At 45.3% G+C, this 16,642-nt stretch overlaps 1 protein-coding gene across 2 annotated transcripts in view; it reads left to right on the top strand.

The window, feature by feature from the left end:
- Positions 1-524: 524 nt before the first annotated feature.
- Positions 525-16,642, top strand: part of RNF11 (ring finger protein 11) — a 49,292-nt gene continuing 33,174 nt past the window's right edge. The window contains exon 1 of one of the 2 annotated variants that reach the window (XM_089300708.1): positions 525-1,166. In XM_089300708.1, the coding sequence (XP_089156834.1) occupies positions 1,044-1,166 (123 nt within the window). In that variant the 5' untranslated portion in view covers positions 525-1,043. The remainder of the gene's footprint in view (positions 1,167-16,642) is intronic. The other variant, XM_008265267.5, reaches the window with a different exon arrangement.

Here is a 16,642-nt window from a genome sequence, read left to right as displayed (position 1 = left end):
ATTGGATGGGGGGGGCAATAATGAATACAAGAACAGCTGAGTCTATTGCAGGAGCCTGGGCAAGAGATGACCATGGTGGTTGGGAATGTAAGGAACTGGAACATTCTGGGAAAAGAAATGGGAGAAGGAGCTCTCTGGCTGTGATGCAGGACAGGAAAGTGATTGAGATCGGGAGGGTTCGTTACTGAGATTGGACTTTATTCCGAAGGGAAAAGTGGGAAGCCCTTTAACATTTTAACGACGGTACGATGATCCATCCACTCAGATATGGGTATATAAATAGATCCCTTAGCAGAGGGTGGTGAGAACACTGTCAGAAGAGTGTACAGGTAAGAGCTGCGACGTCGACGGCGCGGGAGCCGTGTCCGCAGGGAAGCGCGGGAAACCAGAGGCTTCCGAGCGAGCCGGGCGAGGAGCCAAACTGTCAGGGACAGAAGCAGAAACTGACGCAGCCCCAGGAACAGCTGCTAGAGGAGGGCGGGGCCAGCCGCGCCGCGAGAGCCGCCTTCGCCTCCTGGCGCCGGGGGCGGGCCCAGGGCACGCACGGCGGGATGACGCAGGGCCCCAGCCGGCCTCGTTCTGGCCGCCGCCGCCGCGCTGAGGCGGACTAGGATGAGGCCCGCGGCCGCGGCGCGGTTGCCGGCGGGGGCAGCAGCAGCAGCTGAGGCAGCAGCTGAGGCAGCCGCGACGGCCGCGCCCCCCGCTCCTGACCTGGATTAAGCCCAGCAGCCCCGTGGCCGCCGCCGCCCCGCGGGGGGGCGGGGTGGGGAAGTGCTTCGTCTCCCCGCCCCCCCCGCGTCGCGGCTTCGCCGGAGGCAACCGTCTCGACCCCAGCCGAGCCCGCGGCCCAGCCCTGAGCCCCCACCCCCGGGGGCTGGCATGAGCTGCCCCTCGGCGGCGCCGGGGGGCGGGGGAGCCGCCGCCGCCTGAGCTCCGGCCCGTCGCTCGACCCCACCTCGCCGACCGAGGCTGACCGCGGAGCGTGCGAACGACCCCGCCACTGCTTTCTTCCTACCCCAGATCGCACACACCCGCCCCGGAAGATGGGGAACTGCCTCAAGTCCCCCACCTCGGATGACATCTCTCTGCTTCACGAGTCTCAGTCCGACCGCGCTAGCTTTGGCGAGGGGACGGAGCCGGATCAGGAGCCGCCGCCGCCATATCAGGTAGGGGAGGGTGTGTGTTGGGGAGGAGGGGTGCGAGTACTTGCAGCTCCGGCAGAGATGGAGGGGCTTCTCCGCCGTCTCTGCCCCCGGCCCCGCGGAGGCCTGCCCAGGGGGCGTTGACCCCCGTAGGGCTGGCTGAGGGCTTCTCCCAGTCCGAGAATAGAGGTGCTCCTTCCCCTTCCCTCGGGCGCGCCGTGCAGGGTACTCCCTGCCCTTGAGTTGTGGGATGAGGGGTATGGGATCGTAGCCCCTTGGCCAGTGTCTGGTGGTTCGCTTGTGAAGTTTGGGAGTGACATTATTTTCCTGCCTTTATGCCTACATCGTATGATTTTTCTCATCGCACCGCCAGCTGGATTATGGGTCGGGGAGAAGTGGCTGCCCCCACCCACTCCATTTATATTTTCATGTGATCCCCCCCCCCCCGTCTTTGTTAATTGGATCTGGTAGGTGTTCATTTCTTAAGAGCCGGCTCTCCAAGTGGCAGTTTTAGCCCCAGCGACTATTATAAATTTGTTTATACACACACACATTTTTACCCCCTCCGCCTTTGCTCCACCCTTATGACATACCTTTTAAATGTGCTGACTTAATAAAACTTGATTATCTTGAACTTTGAAAACCTTGAAACCTGACTTGGGAATTGCCTTGCGTTACATATGGTCCTCCTTATATCAAAGACTCCTAAATAGGCTTCATTGCTTTTTGTACAACCATTAGTCTCAGTTGTGTTACAGAATTAGTGAGAAGGTTAGGAGCTCTGGAAAACTCAATAGATACACACATGTTATAATTCATAATACATACAAAAACTTTTCCTCTGTTTTCCTCAGGTTTAAATGATACTGAGTAAAAACTTTTTTTTCCAGAAAGGTTTGAATGGTAGTCCTTAATGTTTTTTCCTGAAGGGAGTTTAGCTTTCTAATTGGGCAGTCGCCTTTGTTGTTTCATGTGATGACATCATTATCTAGTGTTTTCTTTTGTCTTACCTGTGTAAACCAGTGTCTCATCACACCAGAAAAACCTGATCACATACATATGCTAATTTTCTGACTAAAACCCTGTGGGGGCCTTTCATGGATACTAACGAAGTCCAGTCTTCCTTGTGGCAAAGTCCAGTCTTCCTTGTGGCATACAGAAAACCTCATGACACCTCTTACATTCTGTATTCCAGACTGTCAAATACTGGCTATTCACACCTCTGCCTTTGCTCCAGTTGCTCTCTTCTTGGAGCCCTTCCCCCAAGGTCGGCCAGGTGGACATCTAATCCACTTTAAGGACTCAGCTGTCAGATCTGAAGTTGTGCAGTTCCTCTCTTTCCTCCCCATCCCTCATCTGCATCCAAGGGAATGAACCAAGAGCTATAAACACTTTAGTGTGACATCTTTGTGTAGGTGGATGTATATCTCACCCTGAGGTGTTCCCTCCTCCCTAAATTTACATTGCATGAAGGTAGGGACTATGGGATTCCAGTTTGCTGTTATATCCATTTACACACTTGGTATCTCTTAGGGTGTGTAAATTGTCACAGGGGTGGTAGTCTCTTTAAATCCAAGCTGAATCTGAATGTTGGTCCAAGTATCTTTGAAGCAAGTAAACAGTTTATATTTCATTCTTTGTCCCCTGCCCCCATATAGACTATGCAACAAATCTGCTTATTTTAGTTTCATGAACAATTTTTAGGCAAATTTTTTATTTCAAAATCTGCTGTGCTCCCTAATCCCTTTCCAAGCAAACTGAATTATTTTTGACTTGTTGCTATCTTTCTCCTATCCTGATGATAATTGTAGTGTTAAATAACTTTAGAATTTATGGGAAGTATATTTGCCCTTTCCAAAAGGACTAGATGGTAATGAGAGCTTTTTGGTATCATGAGCGTTTTTTTGGAAATGTGTTATTTTTGACAGTGGATGTTTTTGTGGTTGCCCTTTCCTGAAGTGAATGACCCATATACTGATGTAAATTTAGTATCATTTGGAAGAAAATAATTACTTTAAAAGATGGAAACAAAAAACTTAAAATTGTCCACCTAAAGAAAGATTTTTTGGAACAGTTAATTTAAGTGATCTCAAAAAACATCAATCCAAGGTAAATGATTTATAATATTTTCATTTGATAAAAGTGACTTTTTTCAAGAGACAGTATGTAATTAAGGACTGTAGTAACATTGGCTCATTGCTTCAGACTCAGATACAATGGGATTTTGAAAAAGGAATAGCTGATTACACAGGTAATAGAACATGTGAGGTTGTTTTTGTGTTTATGTTGTACAGTATACATACATGCCAAGAGCCTCTGTAAAGTAGGTTCTAGTTGTTTTTTTTTTTTTTTTTTTTTTTTTTTTGACAGGCAGAGTGGACAGTGAGACAGAGAGACAGAGAGAAAGGTCTTCCTTTGCCGTTGGTTCACCCTCCAATGGCCGCCTCCGCCGGCGCACTGCAGCCGGCGCGCTGCGCTGATCCGATGGCAGGAGCCAGGTACTTCTCCTGGTCTCCCATGGGGTGCAGTGCCCAAGGACTTGGGCCATCCTCCACTGCACTCCCTGGCCACAGCAGAGAGCTGGCCTGGAAGAGGGGCAACCGGGACAGAATCCGGCGCCCCGACCGGTACTAGAACCGGTGTGCCGGCGCCGCAAGGTGGAGGATTAGCCTAGTGAGCCGCGGCGCTGACCGGTTCTAGTTGTTTCCTACTAACAAAATCTGACAGATTTGTTTATATATTTGTTTAAAAGTTAGCCCTGTACAATTCTGACCAAAGTTAATAGCAAGTGTACATGTCTCTCCTGGGTTTCTTTTTTCTTTTCTTTATTTGAAAGGCAGAGTTACAAAGAGGCAGAGGCAGAGAGACAGAGAAGTGTTCTATCTACTGGTTCACTCTCCAGATGGCCTGGATGGCTGGAGCTGGGCCATTCTGAAGCCAAGAGCCAGGAGCTTCTTCCAGGTTTCCTACATGGGACTTGGACCATCCTTGCTGGTTTCTCTGGAGCATTAGCAGGGAGCTGGATTGGAAGTGGAGCAGCCAGGGCACTGGTGCTGCCAGCTTAACCTGCTACACCACAGTGCCAACCCTGCTCCTGGGTGTCTTTAATAAGTCTCCTAACTGGTCCCCCTGCTTTTACCCTTGCTCTCCCTATAGCCTCTCTGCAACATGGCAGCCATAGTGATTCAGGTAAAACAGATTATGACACACTGCTCAGCCCTCTGTGGATCTCTATTTCATTCTAAGTAAAAAGCAAATTCCTTGCAGTCTCCCATAAACCCTACATAATCTTTTTTTTTAAAGATTTATTTTTATTTTTTTATTTATTTAAGAGGTAGATTTACAGACAGTGAGAGGGAGAGACAGAGAGAAAGATCTTCCATCTGCTGGTTAACTCCCCAAATGGCTACAACAGCCTGAGCTGAGCCCATCCAAAGCCAGGAGCTTCTTCCAGGTCTCCCAAGTTGGTGAGGGGCCCAACTGCTTGGGCCATCTTCTACTGCTTTCCCAGGCCATAGCAGAGAGCTGGGTCCGAAGAGGAGCAGCCAGGACTAGAACCAGTACCCATATGGGATGTGGGCCCCTACATAATCCTTACCCCCTGTCTCCACACACACCTCTTGTGACACCTTGTATTTGTACTTTTCTGCCCCTTGCTGGCTCCTTCTAGTCTCACTGGCCCCTTAGCTGTTCCTAGGATAATCCAAGATCTTTGCCCTGTTCATTCCTTTGCCTGGAATACTCCTCCATAGTTACCAGCATGGCTGACTGACTCCCTCACTTCCTTCAGGTCTTTACCCAAATGCCATCTTCTAAACCCTCTCTGACTGCCCTTTTTAAAAATGCAACCTGCTTCAGCGTCCTAGAACCCCCTCTTATCCTGTTCTATTACTTTCCATATAATACTTATCACTTTCTAACGCTTAAGTTGTTAGCTGTTTCCTCCTGCCAGGTGGAAAGAAGGTGTTTTTACGATTGGTGTTTCTTTTCTTTTCTTTTTTTTTTTTTAAGATTTATTTATTTGAAAGAGTTACACAGAGACTGAGAGGCAGAGTGAGAGAGAAAGAGTTCTTCCATCTGATGGTGCACTCCCCAGTTGGCCGCAACAGCCGGAGCTGCGCCGATCCAAAGCCAGGAGCTTCTTCCGGGGCTCCCACATGGGCACAGGGGCCCAAGGACTTGGGCCATCTTCTACTGCTTTCCCAGGCCACAGCAGAGAGTTGGATGGGAAATGGATCATCTGGGACTTGAACCGGCGCCCATATGGGATGCTGGCACTGCATGTTGCGGCTTTTCCCACTACACCACAGGGCCTGCCCCCAATTGGTGTTTCTGAAGTATATGGAACAATACCTAGCACATTTCAGGCACTTGGTAATTTGGTTAAATGAATGGATTTCATTTTAATGAATTAATGTCTCTTTTGAGGCAGTTGCAGTTGAATATCTTAGAATTGTGTAGAGAAGGTAAAGATTAGTCCAGATTTAAAAAGTCAGATTCCAATAATATTAACTATGGGAGTTAGTTTACAGTTGTTTTTCTTGTATATGTCACCTCAGCATATTTGTTTTGGGGCAACTGTTGTAGCACAGTGGGTTAACTGCCACCTGCGATTCAGGCATCTTATATGGGCACCCAGAAGAAGCTCCTGGCTCCTGGCTTCAACCTGGCCCAGCCTTGGCTGTTGCCCTCATATAGGGCGTGAACCAGTGAGTAGAAGATCTCTCTCTCTCTCTGTATCTCTCCCTCTCTGTAACTCTGACTTTTAAATAAATAAATCTTTAAAAAAAAGAAATATTTCTTTTATGATAAAGTACTTCAGTCCCTATCCTTAAAATATTGCAGGGAAGAGGTGTTTTTCTTGAATTGTAAGTTAGGAAAAAATTTGGTACACCTACCCAGTTTTTGTTTTTGTTTTTATTTTTTAAAAGATTTTCTTTCTTTTTTTTTAAAGATTTATTTGAAAGTCAAAGTTATACAGGGAGAGAGAGATCTTCATCCTCTGGTTTACTCCCCGGTTGGCCTGAGCTGCGCTGATTTGAAGCCAGGAGCCAGGAGCTTCTTCCAGGTCTCCCACATGGGTTCAGGGGCCCAAGGACTTGGGCCATCTTCTACTGCTCTCCCAGACCACAGCAGAGAGCTGGATCAGAAGTGGAGCAGCTGGGACTCGAACTGGTGCCCATATGGGATGCCGGCACTGGAGGCATGGCTTTACCCGCTACACCACAGCGCTGGCTCCAAGATTTTATTTATTTCAAAGGCAGAGATAGATTGGGGTGGAGATGAGAGAGAGAATCTCCCATCTGCTGGTTCCTCTCCCAAAAGGCCCCAACAGCCAGCACTGGGCCAGGCTAAAGCTAGGAGTCAGAAGCTTCCTCCAGGTCTCCCATATGGGTGGCAGGACTTGGCCAAGGACTTGGGCCATCTTCGCTGCTTTTCCAGGTATATTAGCAAGGAGCTGGATCAGAAGTGGAGCAGCCAGGACTCAAACCAGTGCCCACATGGAATGTCAGTCCCCCCCTTTTTGTATTTTAAATTAATTTATTTCAAAGAGTTTATAGAGAGATAGGGAGAGACAGAGATATCTTCCTCCCGTTGGTTCATTCCCCAGATAGCCACAACAGCCAGGGCTGGGCCAGGCCAAAGCCAGGAGCCTCTTCTGGGTTTCCCAGGTAAATGCAGGGGCCCAAGCACTTGGTCCAGTCCTTCACTGCTTTTCCTGGGCCATCAGCTTGTTGCTGGATCATAAGTGGAGCAGGTAGACTTGAACTGGTGCCTATATGGGATACTGTTGTTGCAGGCAGCAGCTTTACCTGCCACACCAACGATACCAGCCCAGCACACCTACCCAATTCTCTTCTTCCTGAATGCTTAAAAAAGTATGAAGGAATTCATCCATGGCAGTCTTAGTGGAGGGGCAGTGAGAGGGATGCTAAGTCATGAAAGGCAGGGAATGAAGTTTTATCAGGAGGACGGGACCATTTAGACAGCCCACTTCTGAGAGATTTGTGTCAACAGCTTGAGATACCACTCTGAGCACTTTCAGAACCCTGTTTGTCTTGCACTAATTTGGGGGTGGCATTCTATTAAAGGAACTTGATATTCATTGAACAACAAACCACTTTATAGTTTTTGCATCTGGTTATGATAGAGATTTCTCAGTTTTGCAGAAGTTATATAGAAGTTTGAGATTTCCCATTCTTCTTTCCCATCTTGCACTCTTTGATTAGTACACTTGAAATTTTTTTTTTTTTTTTTTACAGGCAGAGTGGACAGTGAGAGAGAGACAGAGAGAGAAAGGTCTTCCTTTGCCGTTGGTTCACCCTCCAATGGCCGCCGCTGCAGCCGGCGCACCGCGCTGATCCGATGGCAGGAGCCAGGAGCCAGGTGCTTTTCCTGGTCTCCCATGGGGTGCAGGGCCCAAGCACCTGGGCCATCCTCCACTGCACTCCCTGGCCATAGCAGAGAGCTGGCCTGGAAGAGGGGCAACCGGGACAGAATCCGGCGCCCCGACCGGGACTAGAACCCGGTGTGCCGGCGCCGCAAGGTGGAGGATTAGCCTATTGAGCCACGGCGCCGGCTCAGTACACTTGAAATTTTAAAATCAGAAGAAGAAAATAAGTTAATACAGCTCTGGTTTTGGAGTCAGATGGACTGAATTCTATTCTAGCTCTATATATAAAATGTGAAAAAGGGAAGAGATTTTATCAGATAATGCTTTGAGGAACTTTTTTCACAAATAAGACATTTTTAATGTTTTACATTATGACTTAATAAATTTCTTCAAGGTATGTTTTTTGTTAAGACTTGTTCTATTCTAAGAAATGAAAAGTACTTCTCTCCTTTAAAAATCCAGTATATGGTACTTGTTTTTAAGCATTTAGAAGGTAGTATTAATGCTTCTGATACCTTATGAACATAAATTTATGTATTGAAGGTTTTTTAAAAAAAAGTTTAAATTTAAACAGTTAAAATTAACAGTTTACCATATTTCGTCAAAATTACCTCAAAATTATTTCACATAGTTTATTAAACAAATCATTTAACCTTTAAAAAGATCACCTTGATTGAAGTTTTATCCCTCCCATGAAGAAGTTCTGCCTTCTCTTTGAGATACAGATCAACTTGTTAATAAAGCCTTCTCTGGCCATTTTTTACTCTCCAGATTTGTCAGGAGTATTTTTTGTTTTTGTTTTAAAATCATATATTGGCTTGTTAATTAGCGATTAGTATCTTAATTTTTGTGGTTTTTTTTTTCAGATCACAATTTCCTCAATAATTAGAACAATATATTGGACTTTATTTTTTGTTTATTTATTTATTTATTTTTTTGACAGGCAGAGTGGATAGTGAGAGAGAGAGAGACAGAGAGAAAGGTCTTCCTTTTTGCCGTTGGTTCACCCTCCAATGGCCGCTATCGCTGGCGTGCTGACCCGAAAGCAGGAGTCAGATGCTTCTCCTGGTCTCCCCATGGGGTGCAGGGCCCAAGCACTTGGGCCATCCTCCACTGCACTCCTGGGCCACAGCAGAGAGCTGGCCTGGAAGAGGGGCAACCGGGACAGAATCTGGCGCCCCGACCGGGACTAGAACCCAGTGTGCCGGCGCCACTAGGTGGAGGATTAGCCTATTGAGCCACGGCGCCGGCCAATATATTGGACTTTAAAAAAAAAAATCTCTGGCATAGGATGGCATCTTAACATATTGTAGGCACCCAGTAAATATTTGATGATTGACTTAGAATTGCACTGTGGCGGGAGGAGAGAACTTCCACTTTGACCATGGCCTTGTCTAAAAATGATCAGAGTCAGTGAACTCAGGGGGCTTCCATAGCCTTGGCAGCTCATGACAAGAGCCTAGGGTGATTACTGAGGCCGTAAACAAGAGTGTCAATTTGTTAAGTCAACAACAGGAGTCACTGTGCACTTACTCCTCATGTAGGATCTCTGTCCTTAGTGTGCTGTACATTGAGATTTAATGCTATAACTAGTACTCAAACAGTATTTTACACTTTATGTTTCTGTGTGGGAGCAAACTGTTGAAATCTTTACTTAATGTATGCTAAACTGATCTTCTGTATATAAAGAGAATTGAAAATGAATCTTGATGTGAATGGAAGTGGAGAGGGAGTGGATAAGGGGAGGGTTGCGGGTTGGAGGGACGTTATTGGGGGGGGGGGAAGCCATTGTAATCCATATTCTGTACTTTGGAAATTTATATTTATTAAAAAAAAAAAAAAAGAATTGCACTGTGGCTTAGCAGGTAAAGCCACCGCCTGCAGTGCTGGCATCCCATATGGCCACTGGTTCAAGTCCCGGCTGCTCCACTTCTGATCCAGCTCTCTGCTATGTCCTGGGAAAGCAGTAGAAGATGGCCCAAGTCCTCGGGTCCCTGCATCCTTGTGGGAAGACCCGGAGGAAGCTCCTGGCTCCTGGCTTTGGGTCAGTGCAGCTCTGGCTGTTGCAGCCATTTGGGGCAGCCAATTGGGGAGTGAACCAGTGGGTGAAAGACCTCTCTGTCTGCCTCTCCTTCTCTCTCTATGTAACTCTGACTTTCAATTAAATAAATAAATCTTAAAAACAAAATATTGTGCCTTCTCCTTCTGTCAGTATCATAATTGAGGCCCTCATTAGTTATCAAAACAATAACTTAATTGATGTCTTCTGTGCCCCATTCAGGTCATTCCGTGCTGCTAGATAAATTCTGTCCCAGATCGGATCTCTTGCTTCTTTATCATTAATGATTCTTCAGGACTAACAACTGTAGATCTGTCGTAGCATTCAAAATTATGGTCTAGATCTTCATGTTTTTGGCTCTAGGTAGTCTTGTACTTCCGTTTATACAACCCTTACTCCAGTCAAATTGAGCAAATTTCTGTATTCCATATATGCTGTTTCCCTGCTTCTGTTTTTGTTTATTTTATTCCCATTACCCAGATGCTTTTTTAATCATTGCCATTCTGGCTGATGTTTTAAGATATGAAATGTCATGAATCTGAGAATTCTGATCTCCCCAAGGTAAGCTTTTCTTAATCTGAACTTCCCTAGCACTTTGTTTACCATTCCTAGGACACTTTAACCTTCCTATTCTAATTACTTGTGACAGTGTCACATTTCCTCTGCTAGAATCCAAGTCTGATTCATCTTTGGATAGCTGTGGCTATGCTTTTCACATAACCAGCACATTCTTGAGTGAATGTGAAAATCAGGCATTGCATTTTGCTATAAAACTGAAGCTTTATGGTTGCTTGATTCTAGCTAAAATGTTCCCAGAATTCTTTGCTTTAGTATTCCTTCAATCTTTTTTTTTTAAGATTTATTTATTTGAAAGGCAGAGTAACAGAGAGGAAGAAAGGATATCTTCCATTTGCTGGTTCATTCCCCAAAAAGCTGCAACAGCCAGGGCTAGGTCAGGTTGATGCCACTAAACTTCATCCAGGTATCCCACCTGGGTGGCAGGGACCTAAGCTCTTTGGACATTATCCACTGCCTCCTCAGGCCTATTAACAGTGAACTGGATTGGAAACAGAGCAGTTGGGATTCAAACATGCATTCCAGTATGGAATGCTGGCATCACAAGCAGTGGCTTAACCTGCTGTGCTACAACATTAATCTCCTGGGCCTAGCATTTTTAATTTATGAAGTACCTGAGCTTTGGGAAAGTTCATCTCATTCCTTTTTGTTTGTTTAAGTTTGATTTTTGTGTTCTGTGGAGTTCGGCTTGCCTAGTTGTCTTTTTATAGATAAGCAACAATTATTTGCTATTTATTTATGTGAACATTATTGCAGTTTTTTGCTTCTTAGTGCTGATCTCCTGTTTCTACTGTCCTTTAAGGCTGTTCACTGGTTTTAAAGCTTAGGCACCTTTAAGTGTAGGACAGTGTGTCAGAGTTTAATTCTAGAGCTAATTATAGGGTAACTTGAGAAGATATGGGCGGAGAGTTACTTGGCACATATGGTTTGAGAACTTGATTTTCTTAAAATATTTTAAATGTAATACTTAGTGGAAACCTCTGTTGTAGAATTTAGATCTTTACAAATTTCAATGAGGTAGAATGGGATTTTTAAGGGCTTAATGTATTTTGGTTAGTTTCTTATAAGTAGGAAAATTATCACAGGATGGCTACTATACTTTCTCCATGACTTTTTCCTCATCTTGTGCCAATTACGTTGTCTTTTCTTTACTATGTCTCAGTCAAGGTAAATTCTGGAAATGAGGGGAGTGACAAGGATGATTGTAGCTACAATCGGAGAGAAATATTATATTTCTTATCTTATCTCAAGGTGTTTCTGAATATATATCTTCTCCTATTACCTTCAAGTTCAGAGTTTCAGAGTGATGTATTTCTGACCTGTATTCAAATAGGTTATTAACAATAGGCCGTAAGTAGAGATTTGTTTAGTGGGTATAGAGTTTCATTTTCACAAGATGAAAATTCTTGAAGATGGATAGTGGTGATGGTTGCACAACCTTGTGAAAGTGGTTTTTTAAAAAAATTTTTTGAAGATTTATTTATTTGAAAGAGCTAGAGAGAAAGAGATCTTTCATCCGCTGGTCCACTCCCCAGATAACCACAATGGCCAGGGCTGAGCCAGGCTGGAGCCAGGCTGGAGCCAGGCTGGAGCCAGGCTGAAGCCAGGAGCCAGGAGCCTCATCCAGGCCCCTCACGTGCGTGGCAGAGGCCCAAGCACTATGAAGATCCTCTGCTGCTTTTCCCAGGCCTTTAGCAGGGAACTGGATCAGAAGCAGAGCAGGGAGCTGGTGCTGTGGTATAGCAGGTAAAGCCACTGCCTGCAGTGCCAGCATCCTGTATGGGCGCTGGTTCAAGTCCCAGCTGGTCCACTTCCAATCCAGCTCTCTGCTATGACCTGGGAAAGCAGTAGAAGATGGCCCAAGTGCTTGGGTCTCCCTACACCCTCGTGGGAGACCTGGGAAAAACTCCTGACCTCCGGAGTCAGGAGAGGCTTCGGAGAGGCCCAGCTCTGCCCATTGCAGCCATTTAGGGAGTGAACCAGTGGATGGAAGATTCATTCTCTCTCTCTCTCTCTTCTTTTCTTTTCTTTTCTTTTCTTTTCTTATTTATTTATTTGAGAGGTAAAGTTACAGACAGTGAGAGGGAGAGACAGAGAGAAAGGTCTTTCTTCCATTGGTTCACTCCCAAAATGGCTGCAACGGCCGGAGCTCTGCCAGTCCGAAGCCAGGAGCCAAGTGCTTCTTCCTGGTCTCCCATGCGGGTGCAGGGGCCCAAGCACTTGGGCCATTGTCTGCTTTCACAAGCCATAGCAGAGAGCTGGATTGGAAGAGGAACAGCTGGGACTAGAACCAGCGTCACACGCGGAGGATTAACAACCTATGCGCCACAGAGCCAGCCCCAACTCCCTCCCTCTCTCTCTGCCTCTGCCTTTCTGTAACTCTGCCTTTCAAATAAATAAATAAATCTTTAATAAAAAAAAGAACAGCTGAGACTGGGATGCTGGTGTTGTAGGTGGCGGCTTTACCTGCACATTTTTGTTACCGATTTATTTGAAAAGCAGAGTGACGGCCGGCACCGCGGCTCACTAGGCTAATCCTCCGCCTTGCGGCACCGGCACACCGGGTTCTAGTCCTGGTCGGGGCACCAGATTCTGTCCCGGTTGCCCCTCTTCCAGGCCAGCTCTCTGCTGTGGCCAGGGAGTGCAGTGGAGGATGGTCCAAGTGCTTGGGCCCTGCACCCCATGGGAGACCAGGAGAAGTACCTGGCTCCTGCCATCAGATCAGCGCAGTGCGGCGGCCATTGGAGGGTGAACCAACGGCAAAGGAAGACCTTTCTCTCTGTCTCACTGTCCACTCTGCCTGTCAAAAAAAAAAAAAGAAAGAAAGAAAGAAAGAAAAGCAGAGTGACAGGGAAAGACTGACAAAGAGATCTTCCAGATGGCCCAAGTCCTTGGGCCCCTACATCATGTAGGAGACCTGAAAGAAGTTCCTGGCTCCTAGCTTCGGATCAGATCAGATCAGCTCCGGCTGTTGAAGTCATGGGGAATGAACCAGCGAATGGAAGACCTCTCTCTCCCGCTGCCTCTGCCTCTCTGTTGCTCTTTCAAATAAATAAATAAATCTTAGAGAGAGAAAGAGAGAAAGATCTTCAGTCCACTGGATCATTCCCCAAATGGCAGCAATAACCAGGACTGGGCCAGGCCAAAGCCAGGAACTTCATCTACGTCTCCTTTGTGAGTAGCAGGGGCCATTTTCTGCTGTTTTCCCAGGCATATTAGCAGAGAGTTGGAAAGGAAGAGGAAAAGACAGGACTCAAACCAGCGCCCATATGGAACGCCAGCAACATAGTTGGCAGCTTAGACCCTCTGTGCTACAATGCTGGTCCCTGAATGTGTTTTATGTCACTGAGCTATACATGTGAAAATGGTTAAGGTGGTAAATTTTATTATGCATATTTTAAAACATTAAAAATAGAAAGCAATAGGCTATAACAGTTTTGTCCAGAAGTTGACTCCTTGCCAGTAAGTTATAATATTGAGTAAACAAAACTTATGTTTAATGCTCAGAATTCAAGTGGCAATAGTGATATAAATGAAAGTGTGAAGTGGTGACACAAATTGTCAAGAGTAGAAATGTGAAGGATTTGAGGAAGAGATTGCTATCTAAGATTGAAAAGTTGGCCGGCCCGCGGCTCACTAGGCTAATCCTCCGCCTAGCGGCGCCGGCACACTGGGTTCTAGTCCCGGTTGGGGCGCCGGATTCTGTCCCGGTTGCCCCTCTTCCAGGCCAGCTCTCTGCTGTGGCCAGGGAAGGCAGTGGAGGATGGCCCAGGTGCTTGGGCCCTGCACCCCATGGGAGACCAGGAAAAGCACCTGGCTCCTGGCTCCTGCCATCGGATCAGCGCGGTGCGCCTGCTGCGGTGGCCATTAGAGGGTGAACCAACGGCAAAGGAAGACCTTTCTCTCTCTCTCTCTCTCTCTCACTGTCCACTCTGCCTGTCAAAAAATAAAAAAAAGAAAAAGAAAAAAAAAGAAAAGTGAAGTGATAGGAAGAAATAAATATTAAAACTTCTTGGGAAATCTGTGCGACATACTGAATTCTATATTCATTTTGGCTTTTTTTAATTTTCAGAGTTTTTTATTTTGACGAAGAATACTTTAAGTTAAATTTTATATGAATGCGTATACCTGTCTTTTAATTAAATAGCCAACCTGAAGTATGCTCCCAGGGGCCAAGTAAGTAATTATCTTCTTAATCCAGAGAGCCTACAGTAAGGTAACTAAGGGATGTGACTGTGGGAATGGAGAAAGCAACCTTCCAAATATGTTTCTAAAATTATTAAGGCCGGCGCCGCGGCTCACTAGGCTAATCCTCCGCCTTGCGGCGCCGGCACACCGGGTTCTAGTCCCGGTCAGGGCGCCGGATTCTGTCCCGGTTGCCCCTCTTCCAGGCCAGCTCTCTGCTGTGGCCCGGGAGTGCAGTGGAGGATGGCCCAGGTGCTTGGGCCCTGCACCCCATGGGAGACCAGGAAAAGCACCTGGCTCCTGGCTCCTGCCATCGGATCAGCGCGGTGCGCTGGCCGCGGCGCCCATTGGAGGGTGAACCAACGGCAAAGGAAGACCTTTCTCTCTGTCTCTCTCTCTCACTGTCCACTCTGCCTGTCAAAATAAATAAATAAATAAATAAAATTATTAAAATGTTCTGAATACTCCTGAAGTTGAATGACTTTGAGAAAAGTGAGGCTTTTATAATTGACTCAACTAGTTAAAATTACATGTAAATTTGTAAAATAATTTAAACTTTTATATTTGTGAAAGAAAAAATAAGTAGCTTACCATGAACTCTAGGTGGCAAGGCCTTAAGGATGAAAACAGGGCACTTGATCCCTAGTTTTCTTCTGTCAGCGAATGTGTTTTAGGCACCAAAGGGAAAGGAGAAATGAGTCCCTGATCCATAAGGAGCTGACATTTCAGTTAAGCAGACAAGGCATATATACAAATATATATATATATACACACACATATATATATATTTATAAAACAATTCGTGTGAAACAGTATATAATCAAGAATTGTCATAGACTTGAAATTGGAACATCAATTTGATTGGACAGTGAATCAAAAATTGACTTCTGAAGCCTTCATATGAAATATTACATGAAACTTCAGTGTGAAAAATGAATTAAAAAAAGAACAGAGCCACCTTAATTAAGCTATGAGTGAGGGAGCTTAGAGTCAAAAGAATAATCCATAGGTGGAAGGTATAAATTGAGTCCAGAAAGTTGTGTTCAGGTATTTTAAAAAGTTCATGGAAGATATGCATCTTTTAATTGTATTTTCCTCATTTTGAAGTTCCTTCATGCATATTAGGTGCTGAATAGAATATGGTATTTTTATGCAATTGAATATTGGACAGCAATGAGAAAGAATTTGAACTTTTGCCATTATATAACTAACATGAATTTCATAAGCAGTGCTGAAAAGCACCAGTGTATTAGGGTTGTGTCAGTTTGGGGCTGTATAAACATTGTACACCGCCTGAATTTATCATGGCTATGTATCCAGGAGTAGAATTACAGCATATTGGAGGATGTGTGTATTTAGTTTTTGTTTTTATTTTATTACAGAGACTCATCAAAAATAAGAGTTGATAATTGTTTAAATACCCATATTCCTACCACCTGGATTCTGCAGTCAGCATTTTACTATTTTCACTTTAGTACTCCTCAGTCTGTATTTTTGTTTTTATTTTTTCTCCTACTTTATTGAGATACAATGGGCAAATGTATACACACACACACACACACACACTAAATGCAGGGTGATGGCTTGATATTTATTACCAAAATCAAGCTAGTTAACAAATCCGTCATTTCACATACATACCTTTTGTTTTGTGGTAAGAACATTTAAGATCTACTTTGGGGGCTGACATTGTAGTGTAGCCAGTTAAGCTGCTGCCTGCTACCTGCTGTGCCAGCATCCCATGTGGGTGCCGATTCGAATCCCCTCTGCCCTACTTCTCATCCAACTCCCTGATAATGTGCCTGGGAAAGCAGCAGCAGATGGCCCAAATGCTTCAGCCTTTATACCCACATGGGAGACCTGGATGAAGCTTTTACTGTCACCATGTTGTTAATAGATGTCCAGAGTTGTCCATCTGTTTTACTTTAGACATTCTGTTAGATGTGTTAAGTATTTTATTCTGGTATTATTTATTTTTAATTTTTATATTTAAAGATTAACTTATTAGAGTTACAGAGAGGTAGAAACAGAGAGAGAGATCATCTGTCTGCTGCTTCACTCCCCAGATGGCTTCAATGGCCAGCACTGGACCAGGCTGAAGTCAGGAGTTTCGTCCAGATCTCCCATCTGTGTGGGAAGGGCCCAGGCACTTGGGCCATCTTGCACTGCTTTTCCCAGAACATTAGCAGGGAGCTGGATCAAAAGTGCAGCAGCTGGGCCACAAACCAGTCCCCGTATGGGAGGCTGGGAGACAGCTTTACCTGTTAACTGTATACCACCATCCCC

The sequence above is a fragment of the Oryctolagus cuniculus genome, chromosome 7, assembly GCF_051225735.1.
Source record: "Oryctolagus cuniculus isolate XC-2025 breed Fujian yellow rabbit chromosome 7, ASM5122573v1, whole genome shotgun sequence".
Taxonomy (NCBI): Eukaryota; Metazoa; Chordata; class Mammalia; order Lagomorpha; family Leporidae; genus Oryctolagus; species Oryctolagus cuniculus.
Note: the sequence above shows the minus strand (reverse complement) of the source record. Positions and strands in the feature narration are given on the sequence as shown.